Source organism: Ambystoma mexicanum, chromosome 1p (assembly GCF_040938575.1).
Source record: "Ambystoma mexicanum isolate Mex_15411 chromosome 1p, UKY_AmexF1_1, whole genome shotgun sequence".
In the NCBI taxonomy this organism is placed as follows: domain Eukaryota; kingdom Metazoa; phylum Chordata; class Amphibia; order Caudata; family Ambystomatidae; genus Ambystoma; species Ambystoma mexicanum.
Window position 1 is genome coordinate 373,421,617 of NC_090921.1, and position 23,432 is coordinate 373,445,048.

Sequence of the window (23,432 nt, forward strand, 5' to 3'; positions counted from 1 at the left end):
GTTTACTCTTAACTACCGTGGGGCTGCGTTACCAGCTGCAGTAAAGCACCCAAGGTGCTTTGAATTTGTATCGAGAGAAGCCCTGCAAGGACGACTTCTCCCCTTGAGTTGGTGTGACAATCAACTCCAAAGTAAGTAAGCCACCGGGACATCCTCTTGAAGCTGGTTGTATTTCCACTGCAGTTGCTGCTGGAACCGAGGAGCCAGGGAGAGGAACACCAGATTGTGTGTTGCTTTTAAGTTATCCAAGAGCTCCAGGAATATCCTCCGGCCTCCCAGGAAACAGGACTGACCGAGCCTGAGCCACTTCAACAGATTGCGGCACCCCAGATGCAAGGAAAGCCCATCTCAACAGCCAAGAGACTGCTATTTGCTGAGACGCGAGGAGCTGAAACCGCGAAGTGCCACTGAATAGAAGTTGGTCCTTTTCTGTTGCTAACCGTCCTGTTGCAGGGCAGGAGTAGACCAGACATCCTCCCTCTTTTCCCCACGACTGAGGCCCAGGAACACATGATCTGCAGAGCTGCACAGGAACAGAAGCCAGCTGGAACCATTTTTCTTCTAACCAAAGGTACTGTAAAGTCTAAGAGAACATCTCTTTTTGTGTATCCTCGCTTGTTCTCAGTGGAGACTTGTCTTGGTTGCTTCTGTAGAGTTGCTGACAGCTTCTTTACCTCACAAGCCTAATCGGCTTGTGGCCCTACTTTGATTTCTTCTTTTCTACAAAGACTTGTAAATCATTGTACAAGACTTTTAGCTACCTGCAAGAATTGCTTCAGCTCAACTAGACTTTTGTCCAATTGACTTTGGACTGGCCTGGCTCCATGAATTACTCTTATTCCCTCCGACTGTGTGTGTTTGGCCTTCCTTCCAGGAAGGGGTTACCTTACTTTGCATTTGGGTTTACCAAAAGTACTTACCTGCTTCAGAATATTTGTGAGATCGCTTGTTTTATTCTAATAAACGTTTTCTTTGACATACAGTATTGCCCTAAATGCAACAGTGATATATTAATGTCCATAGTCTCCTAGCTATTTGTCACCTGAGTGTAGGAAGTGTCTGCGTGCCATCTCAAATGGGTATTTGCTGATTCAGGAAAACTGAGTGTGTATTTTTGAGTGTATTTGTGTGTTGCTATTATATTGCCCCTTCTGAAGAAGGCTTACTCAAACTGACTGTTAAATTAATGATTGTTTTATCAAGAAACCCTCTGTGTAAGTGTTTGCTTGAATACTTGTCACTGTGAATCTCTGTAACTCCCCTACTGCTTACTTTGACCCTTCTTGAGATGAGCCTGGCTGCTCAACACGCCACCCACCTGTGCAGTACCAACCTGTACCAAAGGTTGGGTTCCTATTGCCAGGAGGTCAGGGTTGTTGTAGTGCACTGAACGGGTACTGCATACAATCTTGCCTAATAGTGCCCCAGTCAAAATCTCCACAGGCATGCTACACCTTGACCCTCCCTACCCACTCACCTGGGCACCTCCTGGCTCACCTTTAGGTCCTGGATATAGTGATTTCCTATCACATACATATGTGCAATGTCTTTGCACAAATCCTGGTTCCCTTAAAAACAAATATGTATCTGCACCACAGATGGTGGCTCTGAATGCTATAGCGATAAATACCACTTTCAAGGCCCCACAGTTTTGGAATGCTGCACCTTGGCCTACCTGTCTCAGGTTGGGGGTCTGTTGGCGACCCTCACTCCACTGAAAGATGTATTTAATGCTATTATGAGAACAGTTGATATCCATGACAGGCAAAGGACATTTTGTCCACCTGAAGTTGACAATTCCCCTTGTTTTTCTTTTATGAAACTTCTAAACTTCTTAAACATCACATGATGAGTCAATCGTGCAATATTATTCTGTGCAACACCTTCTGTACAGAGCCTTGCACTGAAAACCTCCTATCTATTTGTGGCCATACATGCAGCTAAGCTTTACATTTTTACAGACCGTCATCTCATTAATGTCTTACTTCAGCAGTACACAAAAACGCTGTATTGTTGCTCATATCATGTCTTGGGTACAAATCGTTGCTGGTGACGGTTAAAAATAGGAGTACAACATTGCTACGAATTTATGCCTTGCCGAAGGCTATATCACTTTTAAGCAACTTGCCCTCCATATTCTATGACCCTCCACCCCCAAACTTCTTTCTTCTGTTTCACACATTGTCCTGACTTTTTACAGAGAACTTCACTGACCTTTTTTCTCATTTGTTATGGGGAAAACTGCCTTGTCATGCAGACTCAGTACTGGGAAACTGTTTCTCTTTTGTCTTTTGACATGTTACCGGTTTGGTTAACTTTTTTATATTTCACACATCTTCCATTGCACTGCAACGCGTATACTTTTGTATCTCCCTACACTTGCACCAAAAGGATTTTGGTTACTTTAAAATATGCCTAAAGACGAGCTGGTGGCAGCAGTAAAATTTGTACAATTTTTGCTATATTTTTAGATTGCATATTCACGTTTACCGCGCTTGGCTACTGTCTCCTAAAAAGACTCTGCCACACAATTTTTTTTGCTTATTCTCTGGCCATTTAGTTCTTTGGCCTTCTTCCTGCCTTTTCAGGAATTCCTTTCTTTATGTTCATGCATTTGCACAGGAAAACTGCTTTCGCGGACTAGTGCATGCCATGTGTGTATGAGCCCAGGAAGGAGGCTTTGACTGTCTGGTTCAAATCCACATACTGGTGACTGTGTCTAGTGTGCATGCGTGAGTCAGCCCCACAGTGGTCCCTGATTGGACAAATGCTGGTGTTCAGGAGTGGTGCAGATCCTTGCTATGGGAGGGTTGCGTTTGATCACTCATCTGACGTTGGCATAAGAGCAGCCCTGCAGGCATTCTGGCAGATCAGAAGGTGAGTCTATCCTGTGTAGCTGTGCAGACGGAAGATGCATGGCAACCATTTTTGCTGTTGTCCCATTGAAGCCCTGCTGGGACACTTGCTGGTGCATCGACCTTTTGGACTGATGCAACCGTCTCAGTGCCTTCTTACGATCCTGCAGCCTGGAGCCTTCAGAGGTTTTCCAGCTCTGTTTTGGTCTACCGTGCCAGAAGCGTTGCCCTTCAGCGTTTTTGCCTAGAACATGGGTAGTCGCAAGCTAGTTCTACAGGTCTCCGCCCTGACAACTTTCGGTGTCCCAGCATCGACTGGTCCTGTTCTGGAAGGTTTTCTTGGTTTACGACTGGCGAGACGCTTGCGGTCTCCCATGTGCGGTGACTGTCACTGGAGCCTTCCTTGTCCTGTCTGGTGGAGTGTTCTGAATAGTCCTGCATCGGTGCCTGCTGCATTTCTTCATTGGAAAGGGTTGCCCTCTGCTGATTTAGCTGACCAGAAACTTCCTTGTACCCACAGCTACAGGGCATCTTCCACTGGATACAGCAGCAGAAACCCTACCTCCAGCGACCTTGCCCCTAGACTCCCCAGACCCTCAACCCCCCCCCCCCCACTCCAATTCGACTTGCCAACTCCTTTCGGAAAATCACAGTGAGTAGTCTCAATACTTAATGCTGCTCCTATCTCCTCCATTATATTCCATTGAATGTTTGACATTCTCTAGAAGCTAGGAGAAGTACTTTACTAAACTGTAAATCCCTCTTAAAAATTTCAGGAACAATCTTCACACCTGCAGGAACATTTCCAATACTTTGTCCCATCTTCTAAAGGTGGTTTGTGAACTGTTGGTAACAACGCCCCATTCAACTTATGGTTGGACTCCTACATTTAGGGCTTCTATTCCTGTGGATTGGTTATATAATTGCCTAACTCCTTAACTTTGCTTTCAGGTGTAATGGTGAATTATATGCTTTATATTAACCAACTGTGACTGTATATATGTATTTTGTACTTACTGGCTAAGTAGAATTGTTAGACAAGATTATATGCAGTTCCCTTTGGGTGCACAACAGTAACCTTGACCTCCTGGCAATAGGGACCCAACCTTTTGGTATAAGTCGGAACTACATAGGTTGGTAGTGTGGCTGAGCAGCCAGGCGTATCTCAAGAAGGGTCAATGTGAGCAGTAATGTTGTGACAGTTTCACGGTAGCAGTTATTCAAATAAACACTTAGACTCAAGGTTTCTTGATAAAACAATTACTAATTTATTTCAGTCAGTTGTATAATCCTTCTTCAGAAGGGAGCAATATATGTAACAAATAAAATGCACTTCAAAACACACTTAGATTCTCTATATCCGATGATACCTTTTGGAGATGGCACACACACTTCCTAAACCCTCAGGGGACTTAAATAGCTAGGACACTGTGGACATTGATTTATCACTGGTACATTTAGTGCAATAATGAGTTTGGTGTAAATGATAGCAGAGAGGAATAAAACAAAAGTTAACAATTCACAAACAGGTAAGTACTTTTAAAAACCTTCCAATGTCAAATATGTTTAACCCTTTCCTGGGGAAAAGATAAAGCACAGAGTCAAAGGTAAGAGTCTCTAAGTCTAATGGAAACAGGACAGCCAATGTTAAATTGCACAATGTAAAGGGGCGTTGAAGATCTCCTTTGCAGGTAGTTAGAAAGTCTTGCACTATGTTTTTAGAAATATTTGTAGAAAATGGAACACTTGAAGGGCCACAAGCTGGAAAGCTTGTGAGTGGCAAAGCTATAGCAACTCTGCAAGGAAACCAAGACGGGTCTCAACTGAGAGCAAGCAAGTCTACACAAGAGGTACGTTCTTTTAGACTTCACAGTACCTCTGGTTAGAAGAAATGGTTCCAGCTTGCTTCTGTTCCTGTACAGCTCTGCAGATCCTTTTGTTTCTGAGACTCATTCGTGGGGACAAGAGGGAGGACGTCTGGAGACTCCTGCTCTGCAATGGGAAGGTCAGCGGCAGCAATGGGCAAATTCAATTTAGCGGTCCTTCGGTGTTTCAGCTCCTCGCGTCTGACGGCAAATAGCAACACTGTGGTTCTTGGATGCCACTCTGGCATTTCCTTGCATCTGGTGTCCAGCACTCTGTTGTGGCTCAGGCTTGGTCAGTCCTGCTTCAGGGAAGTCCGGAGGATCTTCCTGGCGCTCGGGGTCTAACTTAAAAGCAACACACACAATCTGGTGTTCCTCTCCCTGGCACTTCGGTTCCAGCAGCAGCAGTGGAAGTACAGCCAGCTCCGAGAGGATGTACAGACAGATCTGCTTTGGAGTTGATTTCTCCCTTTGAGTTGGTGGGACCAGTCGTCCTTGCAGGGCTTCTCTAGTCAAGGTGAATTTGAAGCTTCAGCACAGCAGCAGGGCTTCAACCGGGCAAACCAACGGTCCAGGAGTTGCAGCAGGCGTCTCTTCCAAGTTCTTCTTCGGATTCCTTCGTCTAGTGGTCGGCTCTGCCTTCCAAACCAAGAAGCCTTGCCTTTTTATGCAGGTTTCTCCCATTCCTTCCAGCCTAGCTGTCAATCGCACAGCAGGGTGGCTGTCCTTGCCAGCCAGCCAGCCAGCCAATCACCTTTGGCTGCATTCCTGTAACCAAGGGGATTAAGCACAGGGAGTTTTGGGCACCTCCCTCACTTCCTGGACCTGCCAGACATTCTGGAGCCAGAAGCTGGGCTTCACTCGTGAATCCCGCCAAAGACAAAACAAAGGGACCAGACATGGTTTGTCGCACTGAATAAATCTTAAGAAGTACCTTTCCAACAAGAAATGGCAAAAAAAGACTGGGGCCGTTTTGACACAATGGGCACCCATGGGTGCTTTACTGCAGCTGTGAACGCAGCCCGCTTTAGAAACACAATGGTAGTAAAAGGTAAAGCACTGCCACTAGTCATTAATTGTAGAAAGGGTAACATAAAAATGTTACTTGAGAAACTAGACAAAGGGGATACTAAGTAACCCCTCCTGCACCCTATGATAAGATAGTGTGTGCTGGGTCTAGAACATTACAAAATGTAAGTCAAGTCAATTTTGCTTTACTGCTCTTGGAAACAGTAGTTTCCCCAAGAGAAGATATTTAAACCTTGGGGAAATCTGCCAGTGCACTGAAGGTGCAGTGTGTGACAATGTAAAGATAATGGAGTTTCAGACTCCAAAGTCAAAAGAGAAACGGAGAATAAATCACATTAAAATATGCATGAGAGAGCGGGTAAAAGGTTGCACTCTCTCCAGGTTAGAAATATTAAGTCCAGCAAAAAGAAGGGAATTGCCACATTTCTGAGAATTCTCCCTAACAAGAATCTTTGCATTTCACTGTCTGGACTCATTGTGGACCCTTGACCCCACACCTCTCCTGAGACTTTGCCTTGACCACTCTCCGCGCTTACTTTGATTAGTTTAGCCAAACTCCCCATTAAGGAGAATTCTCTGAAATGTTCTATTTCTCTTCTACCTTTGAGTCCCCCAGCTCTTTCTGCAGGACTTTTAATTTATTTCTAACCTGGAGAGAAGGACCTTTTTCCCACTCTCATGTATTTTTCTGTGATATAGACTCCGTTTCTTTTGACTTTGGAGCCTGACAAAACTCCATAGGCATCATCTTTACACTGTGACACACAGTACTTTTAGTGCAGTGGCACAGGGAAGTCTCTTAGATTTCCCTAAGGTTTAAATAACTTCTTTTGCTGAAGCTACTGTTTCCAAGGGCAACAAAGTGAAATTGACTTTACTTACATTTGTAACTTTCTAGACTCAGCACACACTATCTTACAATAGGGTGCTGGAGAGCATACTTTATACAATTAATGGCTGGTGGCAGTGGTTTACTTTTTCCTACCATTGTGTGTTTTTACTGCAGGCTGCAATTGCAGCTGCAGTAAGAAACCCGTGGGTGCCTAGTTGTCAAAATGGCACTGTATTCTGTTTTCACCATTTCTTGTTGGAATGGTCCTTGAGATTTACTGCACGCCAAACCAGGTTTGGTTGCTTTATTCATCACTGGTGAAGCCGGCCTCTGGTTCCAGCATGTCTGGCATGGGCAGGAAGTGAGGGAGGTGCCGACGCTCACTCTGCTTAATCCCCTTGGTTACAGGAATGCACCCAAAGGTGATTAGCTGGCTGTCCTCTGAGCACAGCCACACTACTGTGCGATTGACAGCTAGGCATGCGAATGAATGGAAAAAACCTGCATAAAAGGTGAGGCTTTTTGCTTGGAAGGCAGTGTCGACCACTGGACGAAGGAATCCGAAGAAGAACTTAGAAGCGACACCTGCTGCAACTCCTGGACCATTGGTTTACCCGGTGAAGCCCTGCTGCATTGCTGAAGCTCCGAATTCACCTCGACTAGAGAAGCCCTGCAAGAACGACTTCTCCCCTTGGGTTGGTGGGACCAATCAACTCCAAAGTGAACTCGTCTGGACATCCTCTCAGAGCTGGCTGTACTTCGATTGCTGCTGCAGGAACCGAAGTGCCAGGGAGGAACAACAGATAGTGCATCGCTTTTAAGTCGAACCCGAGCACCAGGAAGATCCTCCAGACCTCCGTGAAGCAGGACTGACCAAGCCTGAGCCACCTCTACAGAGTGCTGGACTTCAGATGTGGGGAAGGTCCATTAATGTATCGGAGAACCGCAGTGGTGCTGTTTGCGAGACGCAAGGAGCTGAAACCGCAAAGTCCTGCTGATCCAAAGTTTGCCCATTGCTGCCACCGACCTTCCATTCGTAGTGCAGGAGTCCCCAGACGTCCTCCCTCTTGTTGCCACGACTGAGGCTCAGGAACACAGGATCTGCAGACCTACAAATGAACAGAAGCCAGCTGGAAGCAGTTTTTCTTCTAACCAAAAGTACTGTAAAACTAAGGGGACCTCTTGTTGTGTAGCCTTGCTTGTTCTCAGTTGAGACTTGTCTTGGTTGCCCTTGCCATGTTGCTTGCAGATTTGCCCCTCACAAACCTCCCAGCTTGTGGCCCTACAGTGATTTAATTTTCGACAAACATTCCTAAAACGTTGTGCAAGACATTTTACCCATCTGCAAGAAGTGCTTCAGCTCACCTAAACATTTGCTCAACTAACATTGGCTATCCTGGCTCCCTGAAACTCTTCTTATCTCCTACTTTGTTCTTTGCCTTTCTCCCAGAAAAGGGTTAATTTACTTTGCATTGGAGGGTCTTAGAACTTACCTCCTTAAGAATATTTGTTAACTATTGTTTTCTTCCCCTGAAAATTTCCATTTGATCTCACGATCAGTATTGCTCTAAATGTGCCAGTGATATATCAATGTCCAGTGTCCTAGTTATTTAAGTCACCTGAGGTTGTAGGAAGTGTTTGTGTGCCATCAACTGATTTAGTGAAACTGAGTGTGTATTTATTGAAGTATATTTTGTGTTTTATAGGATTGCTCCTTTCTAAAGAATGCTTATTCAACTGACTGTTCAATTAATAATTGTTTAATCAAGAAACTTTAAGTGTAAGTTTATTTGAATACTTGTCTCTGTGAATCCCTGTGTAACAACCTTACTGCTCACATTGCCCCCTCTTGAGATAAGCCTGGCGGCTCAGCCACCTTACCAACCTGTGTAGTACACTTATACCCAAAGTTGGTATACTCATTGCCAGGAGGACAAGACGGGTGCAGTCTCCCACAGGGTACTGCATACGGTCTTCCCCAGTTCACTATAACTGGGGTAGCCTCCTGAAATCTGTCCAACCGGCCAGATTTTAGAAATCCAGCTAAACTTACAGGGAGAGCGTCTCCTAGTTTCTTGTACCTTGATTTATCTTAAATCAGCTGTGGTTCTGAGAAAGTGATGGAGATGCTGTTTGGCATTTAGGCCCTCAGTGCTTGACAATTTGTAATATAAGCCAAATGGTTCGTCTTGGGATCCTTCGGTTCAGTTTTGTCAATGGTTCATGTAGTTAGTCGGTATAAATGGAAAAGATATTGAAATCATTTTCTGCTCAACTGTATTTTATGTAGACCGAGTGCTTCTGAAACTGCTGCTCAACTTGCAAACAAGTTTGCCAATGATGGAAGCTTCTTACAGCAGTTTATGAAGATGCAGCAGGCAAAGACGGGCAAACGTAAGTCTTTCTTTAAAAAAAAATAGACTTCATTTAACTTGCTTGACAATACAACAAGGAGCAGAGAGCATGGTAAAGGTTGCTGGCATCTAACATATAAAGTACATAGAGAGTGTACCCATTCAGGGTATTCACGACGAGTTAGTAGGCTGTACATCGTGAAAGCAAGAACTAGGATACATATGCAGTTACAGTAGCATGGGTGAAGGTCCAGGGGGGGTGGGGTGTCACCATCACTTTTCATCCTCAGTACTCAGGGAATGCACATAGGATCGATATGGGGCCCAGATATTCCTAGGTCTGCTCTTCGCCGGCTGCATGGCAGACCAGCGCTCCTCCACGTCAGAGGCCAAGTAACCGCTCACAGCCAATGGGAAAAGTAGGGATACCAGGGCGCAACCAAAGCAACAGCACACAGCGAGTTGCGGCCAGCCTCTCAAGGTCACAACCGGTGCGGGGGAACTTGTGAAATAGGTGATTGGGGACGGTGTAATAGTGCAGTCTAATATTTGAGACAGTCTCACACACCTCTTTCCAGTATGAAGTGAGTTTTGGGCAATACCAGAGCATGTGTAGGCAGTCAGCGTAGTCTATTCTGCATCTTGGACATTCGGAGGATCGCTCTCTTGACATACGATGCAGCCCAGCTGCTGTTTAGTGATATCTGTGGAGTATTTTGAACTTCAGTTAGAACCTAGAGTTAAACGAGACTTCCCGGGCACATGTATTCACATTTTTGGTACGTAATATCTACGCCCAAGTCTCTACTCCATGTCCCCTTAAGTTTATCCCATGGACGGGGTATCCTTCCCTGAAGAAGCCCATATAGCCTGGCTACCCTTCCCCTCCTTGCCACCCCCAGGCCCCCCCCCCCCACCCCACCTGCTCATTGCGTTGCCCATCATGATCTCGGATAACAATGGATCCTCCATGGAAATCGTGGGGAATTCGTGCCACCTACTCTTTAGAGTCCAGCGCAGTCCTGCATATTGTAACTAACAGTAGGGGTGCCCCCTCGGATACTCTGGCACATCTAGCCATTCAGTAAAGGAACCCAGTGTGAAAACCACCTGTATACAGTCAAAGCCTTTCTCAGACCAGTGGCGAACCGTAGCATTATCCACTGGAGGAGCCCCGGGGATGCAGTTCCATAGGGGAAAACCACAGTGAAATGCAAGTGGGGTGTCCACCTGTTCCCAGATAATACTCCACGCCGTCATAGGGACTCCGGTAGGATCAGTGGGCTGAAGTTTCAGACTAAAAGAGGGGAGAACAAGTGAGCGAACATCCAGGTCACCATCCGCCAGGCGCTCCAGCTTCACATTGGGGGCAGGGGTGGGGGGGGTGAGAATCTGTCGGCTCCAAACAAAAACACTGTGAAGTGGGCCTGAACGGCGATCCACTATCGCTCAAAATTGGGGGCAGCGAACCCACCATGCGTGAAGGGAGTAGCCAACGTGTCCAGCTTCAGGCGGACAGCCCCAGAATGCCACAAAAAACATTGATTGTCTGTGTTAACGTTTGGAAGATTTATTTTCCAGGCCAAAGGGGAACATTCTGTAATCTGTATAAAAGTTGTGGGAGCACCACCATTTTAAGAACAGCCACCCTCCCTGCAAGTGTGATCAGCAACTTAGCCTAGCATTCAGTCTTTCGAGTGAGGAAGGTGAGGTAATTTCCATAGTTATGGTCGTACAATGAGGTCCGGTGGCGAGCAACCACTATCCCAAGATATTTAATCTCAGATTCAGACCAGGAAAACCCACAAAGGTCCTGAGGGACCGTGGTGGCATCAGTCAGCGGGAATAATGTGGACTCGCCACCAAAAAGAATAACCTCTTTTATTACTGGTGCCAGATTCTTCTCAGAGGCACGGATGTAAAGCAATGTGTCATCAGTATAGTGAGATGATCTCGGGATCTCCGGAGAGTCTTATACCCTTATGGGCGTGTCGCTGATGAATCCTGTCTGCTAGAGACCCGATGGCTAGTGCAAATATCAAAGGCGAGAAGGGGAAGCCCTGTCTGGTGCCTGTAGCTATCTTTTTTTTAAAAACTTTTTTTATCTGACTTAACACACAAGACACAGAGGGAGCCACATGGCACCCGCAGCAAAAAACCAGATAACATACATATTCTGCAGTACACATTAGTCATCCGTGGCAGGCAAGGGGATCAGGTTTTAGATAGTGTTAGCATCTGAATCATAGGAGACAGTTCAGAGTGACCATGTTACGGGGAGCAACCGATGGAGGAGGGAACAGAGTTTGAAGGCAAAGTCATGCCGGACATGTGATCATGGAACTTTCGCCAGATGTCTCTAGGCCTTGAATGTGGATGTTGCATTGCACTCCAGGCTTCTTCAGTGTCATGCGCCCAAATAATTGTCCTAAGCCACTGTGTATAGGTAGGCGCCCTGGGGCAGAGCCAACACATCAATATGCAGCGGACTTCCAACAACATACAATGACCCGACAGTTTCCTAGAGTCGCGCCCCAACTGAGGGAGGTTGTGGAAAAGACAGTGCAGTTGGGTGGGGACAATAGTGTGCTCTAGTATGTCCGATAATGTGGAACAGATGTCAGACTAGAATTGGGTCAGGTGAGGGCAATACCAGAGCATATGAATGTAAGATGCCTGATCGGTACCACACCTGGGGTAATTGGGAGGAAAGTAGCAGAACATACGATTTAGTCTCTTTGGTGTATGCTGATATCTGTGCAGCACCTTGAATTGTATTAACTTAAATTTAGAGTTATAGGACACATCGTGGGTGCGAGCACACATTCGGGACCATCTCTGGTCGGTGATCTCGACCTCAAGATCCTCCTCCCAACTGCGTTTCAGCTTGGTGAAGGAGGGGGCTGCTCTAGTCTGCAATAGGGAGTGTAAAGCCTTGACACCTCCCCCTTGAAGGAGTCAAAGGAACAGAGTTCCGCAACTATGGGTTCGTCAGGTGGTAGCGTGGGGAAATCGGGGTATCGAGTTTTGAGATTCTTCCGGAGAGAGGAGTATTGTAGCCACACTGAGGACCTACGCTTGATGGAGGTCAGACCACTCAATCAAGTTGCCCTGTTCATAGGTGTCACGGAGTATCAGAAAGCCAGCATCATCCCAGCAAGATACAATAGATTGTGGTATATGTGGGACATCAGGGAAGAAGTTCCACAGTGGCAGGTCCCCATGGAATGGGTGAGGTGTGTCGACCATTGCCCAGAGTTTTGCCAATGCTAAGGATGTGCTAGCCATGGGGTCTGCAGAGTCTGGGTCAGGAGGGATAGGTTTAAGGATAAGGGAGCTAATCAATCGGTCACAGACCATTAGTTTCTCCAACCGAACAAGCGGGGTAGGGGGATGAATCAATGGTGTTATACCAGTGAGAGGCAAACTGAGCTTGGGCTACCACCCAGTATCTAGTGAAATCTGGGGCGCTAAACCTGCCCAATTCCTTAGGGGGTGGTCAGCGTAGACAGTTTGAGGTGGACTGCACCTGAATGCCATAGGAAGGTGTTACTTATGCGGCGCAGTGATTTGAAAAATTCGTCCCCTGGCCATATAGGCAGATTGGTGAATCGATAAAGGAGTTGGGGTAAAACTACCATTTTAAGTATTCCAATCCCACCTGCTAGTGAAATGGGGAGTCTAGTCCAGCTGGAAGTTTTTGTAGCCAGGTTCATCAGATAATTCTGTGAATTGTCCTCGCGCAGTTTCGCCGTGTTCCGGGAGACTACCACCCCCAGATAAGTGATGCTAGTTTTAGACCAGGTGAATCCCCCTAAATCGGGAGGGGGTTGTGTGGAGTCTGTAAGTGGGAATAATATAGATTTGGAACAGATTACTTTCAACCCAGATATGGCTCCAAATCGGGCAACATCCACCAGAATAGGGGCGAGGTTGGTTTCAGGGGAGCGGATGTACAGGAGAGCGTGATCAGCGTACAGGGAAACTATATTGGATTGGCCCGCTGTGCGCAAACCCCTATGAGTGTGACAGGCAAATCATGTTGGCAAAGGGATCCATGGCTATTAACGGGGAAAACGGGCATCCCTGTCGTGTCCCTCTGGCTATCTGGAAGGGGATGAAGCACCTGTCCTCTGTGTGAATTCTGGCCGAGGGGGTGGTGTAGAGTAGCTTAACCCAGGATTGAAAGTTGGGGCCAAACTTAAATTTCTCGAGAACTCGCCATAGGTATTTCCACGAGACCGAGTCAAATGCCTTCTGCATATCCAGAGTGACAGCTACCGCCTGTGTGGTCGGGTTGATCCTGAGGATCACATTAAAGAGCCTTCTTAGATTCAGGGATGTGGACCTTCCCGGGACAAATCCCGCCTGTTCAGGGTGGATGATGTGGGGCATGTATGAGGCTAAACGGTAGTTTAGCGTATATTTTAACGTCACTGTTAATCAACGAGAGGGGTCGGTATGAGCCGCACTGGGTAGGGGGCTTGCCAGGTTCGAGGAGAACCGTTATCGACGCCTCCTGGAGAGATGGGGGAATTATACCCCTTTCGCACGATTCCTCCCATAGGGCCAGCAAGTCTGGGACCAGATGAGACTTGTATTGCTTATAGAAGTCCATGGGGAGTCCATCAGGGCCAGGGGCCTTCCCAGAAGCCAACAACTCAATGGCCTCCGTGAGTTCCTCGGGAGTGAAAGGCCTCTCCAAGGGGATGCCGGCATCAGCGGACAGGACTGAAAGAGGAAGATTTTCCAAGTAGGAGTCAATTTCTGGTATATGGGGACCGTCAACTTCCAAATATAGGGAGGTGTAAAACGATAGAAATTCAGAGTTGATATCTTGTGGGGAAGTGGCCAGTGAGCTGTCGGGTCTCGCTATAGCCGGAATATTGAGAGGTCCGAATTCACGACGCAGTAGCCTAGCCAGCATACGACCCAGTCGCTCACCCTCACCATATTTCCGTACCGACTGGGGGGCATCCAGGAATTTAACCTCTCGTTCTGCAAGGCTGCGGAACCTGTCTAGTTCCGAGCCCAATGCTGCTTGAGTAGTTGGGGAGTAGTTTTGAGCGTATTGGGTCTTGAGGTTAGCCAGGATTGATTCGCTAATGGCAATATCCGCACGGTTTCCCTTTAGAATGCCACATCCCTTGGAAAAGGCAATTCCCCTCGTATACGCATTAAAGGATTCCCAGAGGATGGCTTGCGTTGTCAGAGTTTGTATTGATCCCAAAGAAGTCTTCAATGGAGGATTTGAGTTCTGATCCAGAAGTGCATGAGGCTTCATCCTCCCCAGCCTTGTTTTATCGGCATCCAGACCCCAGTTCAACGAGAGGAGTTCCGGCGAATGGTTTGATAAAGTACTGGGAAGGATAGCCAAGTGGGACAGGCATCTGACTAGCATGTCAGTTATGAGCCATCTGTCTATTCTAGAGTGAATCGTGAACTGAGGAATAAAAGGAGTACGTGCGGGAATCGGGGTTCATTAATCGCCAGGCATCTACTAGTGCCAGACGAGGGAGCGTTTTAAGAATGGTATAGGCTGCTCTGGAGAGTTGGCGAGGCCTAGAGCCCGACCTGTCTAGGGTGACATCCAGTATTGTATTAAAATCGCCACCCCATAAAATCGGGATCAGTGGGTAGCTTTCAAGGACAGAGGCTAGGTATAGGTAGAAGTCGGGATCGTCAACATTCGTGCCATATATGCTCAAGATGGCTACCTCCTGGTACTGCAGTTTGCCGGTGACCAATACATGTCTACCAAGCGGATCTATACGCGAGTGGTTACACGTAAACTTCAGGCTCCTGTATATTAAAGTAAGAGTGCCACGGCTTTGAGTAGAGTAGTTAGTATATCTCTGGGGTCCCCACTGCTTAGCAAATCGTTCATTGTTGAGAGCGGGTATGGGTTTCTTGTAAGCATAGAATTTTAACACTGTCGTTCAGATGTAGCTGTATCTGCCGCATCTTTTTGTGATTACCCAACCCCCGGACGTTCCAGCTCAGAAAGGTCAGGTCGTTATTTGCTATTCGTGTACGGGTATTGATTAAGTTTCTGTACATGGGTTACCAGCGAAAAGGAGTCGGTCGATCTGGATGTATGTGGACCCCTATCTATGTGTTCATGATGTACTACTGTGGGGCATGCAGCCCCCCCGGTGGTTGTCAAGACTTTTTAAAACATAACGTCCCATCACCCCCTCATTCCTCCCCCCAATCAGAGGGACGATACCCACACAGAACCATAACAGCAAACTTCTAGGCATCTGCGCCTGGAAGGCTGTTAGGTAGCCTGATGATGGCGCACCAGACTGGGGAGAGTGTGAGGAGATAATACAATACAGCAGCATTAACCAGAGTTTTCAGTATAGACACAAGGGTGCGGAGGGGCCAAGATTCAAGAGAGAGGGCAACTGGAAACAAAGGAAAGTAACCATAGACCCTGGAGCACTAGCGCGGGAACATGTTGGCCCATTGTGGCTGTGGGCAATCCCGGGATCCGACTACCGGAGGCCTGGAAGTAAATATAGGATAGTTTCAAAACTGGGGGACTTATCAGGACAGCAATCGTTCCTAAACACAATGAGTCTGTGTGGTAGACAAAGGCCACATTGTGGAGGATCGATGGAGCAACAAGAACAAAACTAGCAACTAATGCACTTCCTTTGAAGTGTAGCTGTCACAGGGAGCCTCGCCGATGACTGTCCCATATATGGCATAGGCTCGATCAATAACAATGATGCACGTGGACCTCGTAACAGCGACGAAGGGATCAGCCAGGGAAGTATTCGTCAATGAATTTCGGTGCCTCTTCTGTAATAGTGAAGAAGAATGTTTGGTTGGAATGTTCGATCCTTAACTTTGCGGGAAAGAGCATGAAGTATTTAACTCCTAAGTCTCTGAGTCTCTTTATTTTTCCCGCTCGAAAGGTTTTGCGTTCTTGTTGTACAGAAACGGAGAAATCAGGGTAGAGATGGATCCTTGCCGATCCGAGAAGCAACTCCCCTTTGGCCATGGCCGCCCGCAGAAGGGCATCTCGGTCCCGGAAATTTAAGATTCTGGCTATTATGGGACGAGGAGGAGCCCCCGGTCTGGGCTTTGCAGTCAGGGAGCGATGGGCCCTTTCAACTGCGAATTGTACAGAGAGCTTAGGTGTATCTAGGAGTGTTAAAAGGATGCGTTCCACGTATTCCTCCATGGGTTTCTTGATGTTGTCCTAGGGTACGCCGACAATGCGCAGGTTATTCCGTCTAGAGCGGGATTCGAGATCGTTTTTCTTCTCCACTGCCTAAACTCGACTAGTGAGTGTGGAAACTGCGGCGCGGAGGGAACCTAAGTCATCCTCTGTTGTACCGACCCTTGTTTCGATTTCAGCAACCCGGCTGTCTGTTCTTTCGATATGGGTTTTTATAGAAGAGATGGTGCCGTTCATGTCGTCCAATTTTTAGTATGCAGCGTGGTGAATCCTTCGTGTATGTACTCCAGCATCTTCTGTGAGTCATCAGGGGTTGAAGATGTCGAGGTGGTAGGTGCTTTCTCCGGGGGCTCGGCCGGCGGTCTGGACAGTGTCTTGGCAAACATTTAGCGAACTTTGCTTCTTTCCAGCCCCAGCTCCCTTGGTCATGGCGATGGCGAAACCAGAGTTCCAGGAACCCCAGAGAGCGCCAGCAATAAGTTTCTAAATTGACGATTGCCCAGACAGGGGCCGTCAGGAGGATGGTGGTGAGGTCCTGCTGGGCACAGCGCCTGCATAACTACCCCCGATCAGACAAAGCCCCCGGAGCACCCCCCTGCGCCCGTAGGAATGGTTTGTTGTATTGGCACTTCAGGTCCGATGCTCCGCGGGATCAGTGCAGGCGGGGATGGCACGAGGGGGATCAATCCATGCTCGGAGCGATGTCAGCGGGGATCCCTGAGGATTGGTCCAGTGAGACATCAAGTGCATTCAATGCGATCACCGTGGTCAGTTATGCTCAGGGTAGGCTCAGATGGTGAAGGTAGGAACAGACTCCAGCCAGGTTCACGTGGATCGTCCAGACGGTGCAGGGCGGGGTGGAGCAGGTATGGGGGCGAGGAGGGGAGAAATCTGGCGCCTCTGGACGTCTTCCAAGTCGGCGGGAGGAGACTGCAGCAGCAGGAGGGCACTCGGAGCTCCCAGGCAATTCGCAGTAGCACGGCGGGGGGGGGATCATACCCCACAGCGGCCCGCAACGCCGCGCCCTCAGGTGGCAGAGAGCCGCGGTCTCCGGAGCCGCGGGGCGAGTCAGGCACCCGCAGTCCCAGTCCAAACGGGAGCCATAGCCCGGTGCTCAGGAAACGTCCAGGTCCAAAAGTTTGCAGGGGTGTAGCAGAGATGTTCCCACAGAGGCTTTGTCAGTGTAGGGTGGATTGGCTGTATTTGGAGGGATTTTATCAGGGTTTATGCACTCTCCCAGTCCACAGCACTTAGGCGCCCCCTCCGCCTCTAGCTATCTTAAATGGGGCGGAGCACCGGTCCTCCGTGCGGACCCTGGCGACAGGAGATGTATATAGTAGTCTCACCCAGGAAAGGAAGCGGTGGCAAAATTATTCTTCTCTAGCACTAACCATAGGATCCTCCAGGAAACTAAATCAAATGCTTTTTGCATGTCTAATGTGGCCTCTACAACTTGTGCATCTGGGTCAATTCAGGCCAGGATGTCGAATAGGCGACGCAGGTTGAGGGCGGTAGAGCGACCCGGGATGAATCCCGACTGGTCAGGGTGCACAATGAACAACATGTAGGCTGCTAGCCTGAGGGCCAACACTTTGCAAAATATTTTAACTTCGCAATTGATGAGAGAAAGGGTCCGATAGGAGCTGCATTGCGTGGCCAGTTTGTCTGGTTTGAGTAATGCTGAAATCACTTTACCGACCCTGCACGCCTCCTCCCAACAGCAGCTAATTGAGGAACTAGGCGCCCTTTGTAACATTTATAAAATTCAGTAGTAAGCCCGTCGGACCTGTTGGCCCGCCTAGCCGATAATGAGTCTATTGCCTTCGATAGTTCTTCTGACATTGGGTAATCAAGTGCCTCCCTGGTCTCTGCAGACAAAGTTGAGAGTGGGAGACTGTCAAAGAAGGGTTTGTTAGTTGGCATAGGGGCAGTGTCTATATTGGTGTAGAGCTCATAATAGAAGTAGCAAAACCATCTCTGATTTCCTGAGTTGAGAGGGCCAGAGTACCATCCGCCCTCTCTATCGCAGTAATAAGGGGTGCTCCCCGCTCTTGATGGATCAATCTGGCTAGTAGCCGGCCGGGGCGTTCACCCTCACTGTATCTTCTTGCGGTCTGAGGGTCATCTAAGAACTTGCGTTCACGGTCTGTGTTTGGAAGGCATCTAGTGCTGACCCTAAATTGGAGTGTGGCAGAGGTAGGGACGAGGCGTATCGCGTCTCAATTCCAGCAAGTGCTAACTTGCTCTCTTTGATGGATTTACGGATCACTTTAAGGATCTCGACTCCTTTGCCAAGACAACGCTGCGGATGTAGACCTTAAGTCTCCCAAAGAGTGGCCCGAGTCTCTACCGACCCATCATTGAACGTAAAGAAGTCTTCTACTGGCAAGATGTCCATGAACGCGCCCTCCTGTCTCCGCCTGTCATGATGCCCGCTCCCGGTGAGCCGGTTCAAGCCCGGCGTCCCCGAAAGCGGACATCCAGTCCCCAAGGAAGGACCCAGCAACCCCATATAGGGGCCCTTTGGACAGTGTCCTGGCGCCTATGGCGCCAGGCTCATTATGGGAATGCTTGGGTGCACTTACCTGATGCAGACCATGCTGCAGGATCCCGGCCTCCTTGAGGCCTGATAGGAACTACTTTACCTGTGGGACTAATTTACCATCCGGGCGTGGTCGGGGAAGGATACATACCTGATTGGAGGAAGGATACATACCTGGAACTTCTTCCAAGGCTATTTAAACCCCACCCGAACAGCCACACGTGCTTCGCGTTGTTCTGCATCTAGCAGCTGTTCTGCATCTGGACGCTCACCGTGTCTGCTCCTGCATCCTGACTTCTGCCACGCTTGCCAGCATCCTGGATCACCTGCAAAGGAAGGGAAGAAGAGAACAGAAGAAGGAAAAGTCCTTACCTGCTAAATCCGCATCCGGGAGACATCTTGCCGACAGTCCTGAAAAGGAAGACTTTAATTTAAAAGCTCATCGCGTCGATCGCATTCCACTCACCTTTACAGGGCGCCTCCATGTTCAGCAGCGATCATCCGGATTCGCAGTCACGCCCCAGCGCCTAGGGAGAAAAAGACCAGAACAAAAGGTGAGAGAGAGAAGGGAATAAGGAAAGCTAAATCTCCATGTTAAGACTTACCTGTTGATTCATTCCCTCTTCATTTCGGGTCCGCGCCACATCCTGGCATTTCCGGACCCTAAGGGGAAAAAGAGACATCAGCGTTAATGAGCGAATGAAAAGACATTACCAAAAAACGCTCAAAAAGACACTAGCATTAGTACATTAATGCATGGACACAAGGGGAACCTCTTATCAAAAAAAACTTACCTGGAAGCCCAGCAAGTTTGGTTCTCACCAATCCGAAAATCCAGTGAAGTAACTGGATACCAACGCGCCCCTGCATCAGAAGCAGGATGGAGAGCTCGTCCTTCCAGACCTTAAGGTGAGACGCTACGAGAAATCTCAGAAGGGTTTCAAGGAGGGTGAGAGGGGAAAGTGGGAGGCTGATTGCATTACCCCGCAGACAGTTAATCCCCTATTTTCGCCTACAGAAGGATACTTCTGCGAGCCAGACAAGCCAGATTTGGGGGCCCGATTCAGTCCGTGTTCCGAACCCTGCGCATCACCTTAGAAGAGGTCACAGCAGCGCGAACCAGGCCAGCGCCTCCGTGGGAGTCAGGTGAGCGTAACACCTCCTCTCTCCCCACCTCATTGCACCAACGGGGGAGTGATCTGAGAAGGTTCTCGGTAGGATGCTCGCTTGTCCTATAGTTCTGATGAGTATATCGGAGACCAGCCATCTATCGATGGGAGAATGCGAGTCGTGTACCAATGAGTAGAAGGAGAAAACATCAACAACCCTCAGCAAAGCCTGCAATTCTATAATGGTCTAAACCGCCTTGGAGAACTGACGAGTTTTCGTACCAGACCTATCCAAATCAAGGTGAACTATCGTGTTGAAATACCCTCCCCACAGTATGTGAATGAGGGGAAACCCTGCCAACGGGGAGGAGAGATGGTAGTAAAAGTCAGGGTAGTCCGTATTGGAGCCATATATATGTAGCAAGACCACCTCCTGCCCAAGAAGTAAGTTGAAAAGTAGAGAATAGCGTCCCCAGGGGGGGGTGGTGTGTGTGTGTGTGTGTGTGTGTGTGTGTGTGTGTGTGTGTGTTTTCTCTCTCTTAAGGGACCTATGAAGGATCATTACGCCACGGTTTTGGGTGGAATTGGTGGTGTAATAACACTGGTGGCCCAATGACCTGGCCAACCCATCACACCCCTTAGCCAGTGCGTGAGTTTCCTTTAGAAGCACCGTGACCTAATGTCGTTCGATGTACATTTGCAGATTACACATTTTGACCGTATTACCCAATCTTCTAACATTCCAGCTCATACATACTATGCTTTCATCCGCCATCAGGACGATGGGTGCGTAACATTAGCAGCTTGACCCAATCCACCATTGGGACGCAGACTCCTGACCGTGTCGAAAGGGGTCAAAGGACAGTGTATTCAGTACAGGAATAAGTAGCAGCTCATCTCCAATATCGTACGTCAAGCAGTTTTCAAACCTTTGTCGCCCCCCCCCCCCCCCCCAACAACCTCCACCCTGCTCCAATTGGAAGGGTGGTAGCCCAGTAAACTATCAACCCCAAAACGCAACAATCACAGCACTGCATGGGGGCTGTGTGCTGGCCAAGAACAGCATCGCTCTGACGTAGGGCGTGAAAAAAAACGTATTTTGGTGCATGACTTGGAATTTACAAATGCGCTTTTCAGGGAACTTGGTCAAAGCAGGAGTGAACCTCCAACCATCCCAAGAGCATGGATCAATGTTCAATAATGAATGAAAGTAGATCAAACGGTCTGTGTTTGAATCTCCCGGGCATGCACGGGAGGACCATATCCCTGAGAGACTGATGAGGGCTCAGGGGATGCCGAGACACAGTTGTTAGCCTGGGAAATTATCTTAAATAAATTTGGTAGCTTCCTCTCGAATGGTGAAGAAAGACCCTATCAGCATGCTCGAACCTCAATTTTGCTGGGAAAAGCATGGAGTACTTGACACCTAGTTCTCGACGACGTTGCTTGGTAGCGAGGAAAGTTTTGCGCACCTGTTGAATGGCGATGAGTAGTCTGGATACAAAAGGATACTGGCAGAGCCAAGTCATAGCTCGCAGATCCCTGGCCGCACGGAGCAGGGCATCCTGGGCTCTGTAGTTTACCACTCTAGCTATGATGGGACGTGGCCGGAGGGGACCCGGGCTTGCGCTTTGCGGCCAGGGATCGGTGAGCCCGCTCAATTGCGAACTGTGGGGAAAGTTCCAGGACCTGTCTGGATAGTGCGACTACCTCAGATCGAAGTGCAGTGATACCATCTTCCGCCAGGCCAACTCTGGATTCCTCTTCCGTTACCTGGGTATCGGTCTTCTCCATTTGGGCTTTGATAGGGCTGATTGTCCCACTCATATAATGAAGCTTTGTGTCAAGTGTAGTGAACCCCTCCTGCATATAATCCATCTTTTGGAGTTCTGTAAACTCAGTGGACACTTCCTTAAGTCTCTGGTTGGGGCTCACTCGGTTTTGGCGTTGATTTGGTGAACATAGTAATGGAGCTCTGCTTCCTACTGCCCCTTTTAGTCATGACCACACTGGGATATATGCAGGATTCGAGCAGAGCCCAGTGATGTAGTGGCAACACAGGTGATTGTAGAGCGAAGCACCCCACCGGCAGAGCGGAGCAGGTCACCATACCAGGGACTCTGCCTCCACAGGAGAGACAGTAGGGAGACGGGTGCAGCGGGGGAATGCAGAACCTCCTCGGCAGCAGAGCCCACAGGGAAGCCAAATCAGGAAACCAAGGAGGAAGGTGGGAGGGCAGACCCACCTCTCTATGTAGTCCTGTAGTAAAAGGAGAACCAGGAGGGAGATCAAGTTATATTGTGCGGGCGTGATTCAACCGAGTCCATCTAGGTACTGAGGTGCTTCGTGGGTTGACGGCCATCTGGGTACGGAGCACACCAGGTATGCAGTTCACCGGAATTCTCTGAATATTCATGGTTAGTGTTTAGCTAGTAACAGACGTGCACAATAAAAGTCGAGGGGTTGGAGTGTCTTCAGGTCATGGCCGGCAGTGCCGTCTCAATACCAGCCCAGTGCCTTGATCAGCACCTGTGTGGTAGATTGGATTGGGACCTCCCCTGTATATTGAGTAGTACCATTGTGCTCTCAGGTCCCTATAATGGCTCTGCCGTCCCTTTGTTCGGGCAGGTTAAGATTTGCAGTGTCCCATCAATGCTAGCACTGGGTTGATTTCAAGAATATATCTGGCGGCACATTCCCCAGTGACTAGCAACGTGTGGAAGAGCCTACTCGGAAGATGTTTGACACACCAAAGAGAGCAAAGCGACCAGAGGAGTGCCGGTGTCAGCCTGGAGTCGCATCGATCCGTATACAATTCAATTTCCTCTCTTTATGGTTCCATAGCGGGCTACAGCCAGTCTAACCCACAAGTCTTTGCCCCATCCCTATGGCGGAGTGCGCCCACTCCCACACCTAGGTGGACCCAGGTTTCAGTAAATTAGATTATGGAGGAGCTGTGTGGCCCTGCAGGAACACGGCTCCAATTTACCAGGCCAACACCAATCAGTAGTGTGGTTCCCACAGCAGTCACCGAGGATCGGAACACTTCTTCCCTGGATGGGTCTAGTGTAGGGTTATGGTAGTAAGGGAAGCCCTTTCCAGTGCTGTCCTTTGGGGTGAGGGACGTGGAGGTTTTGGAGTTTCACCTCCGGCAAAAGATTGTGCTACCAGCATTCTATCCTCCTCCGCATCCTAGTAAGGATGAGTAAAAGGCTACATCGGTTGATCCCTAGGGAGGGCATTAAACTTTTGTGTCCAGAATGTTCAGATTGAGTGTGAATGACCAACTCTTTGTGGGGTATATGGGACACAAACCTTGTCTAGGTGGATCATCCTAGCTATTACTGAATGCTACAGGCTGGCAGGCAAGGACCCTCTTGCGGGTTTACGTACCCATTCCACTAGAGGCATGGCCACGTCGTCTGCCCTGCAGACAGGTGTCCCTATTAAAAACATCTGTCATGCTGCAACGTGGTCTTCCATGCACACGTTCACCAAGCATTACTCTTTGGATACTTCCCACGCTCAGGATGTTGCTTTTGGCAAGGCAGTCCTTTAACCTGCCCTTTAAAAATTGTGCATGGCTAAATTCTCACCCTCCTATAATGGATACTGCTTTGGGAGTCTGTCAAAGATGAGGAATACGTTGAAGGA

The 23,432-nt window shown here is 48.5% G+C and overlaps 1 protein-coding gene across 2 annotated transcripts in view; it reads left to right on the top strand.

Moving 5' to 3' along the window:
- Positions 1-23,432, top strand: part of SUGP1 (SURP and G-patch domain containing 1) — a 786,467-nt gene that overhangs the window by 182,741 nt on the left and 580,294 nt on the right. For both annotated transcript variants that reach the window (XM_069649115.1, XM_069649114.1), the window contains exon 4: positions 8,872-8,975. In XM_069649115.1, the coding sequence (XP_069505216.1) occupies positions 8,872-8,975 (104 nt within the window). The remainder of the gene's footprint in view (positions 1-8,871; positions 8,976-23,432) is intronic.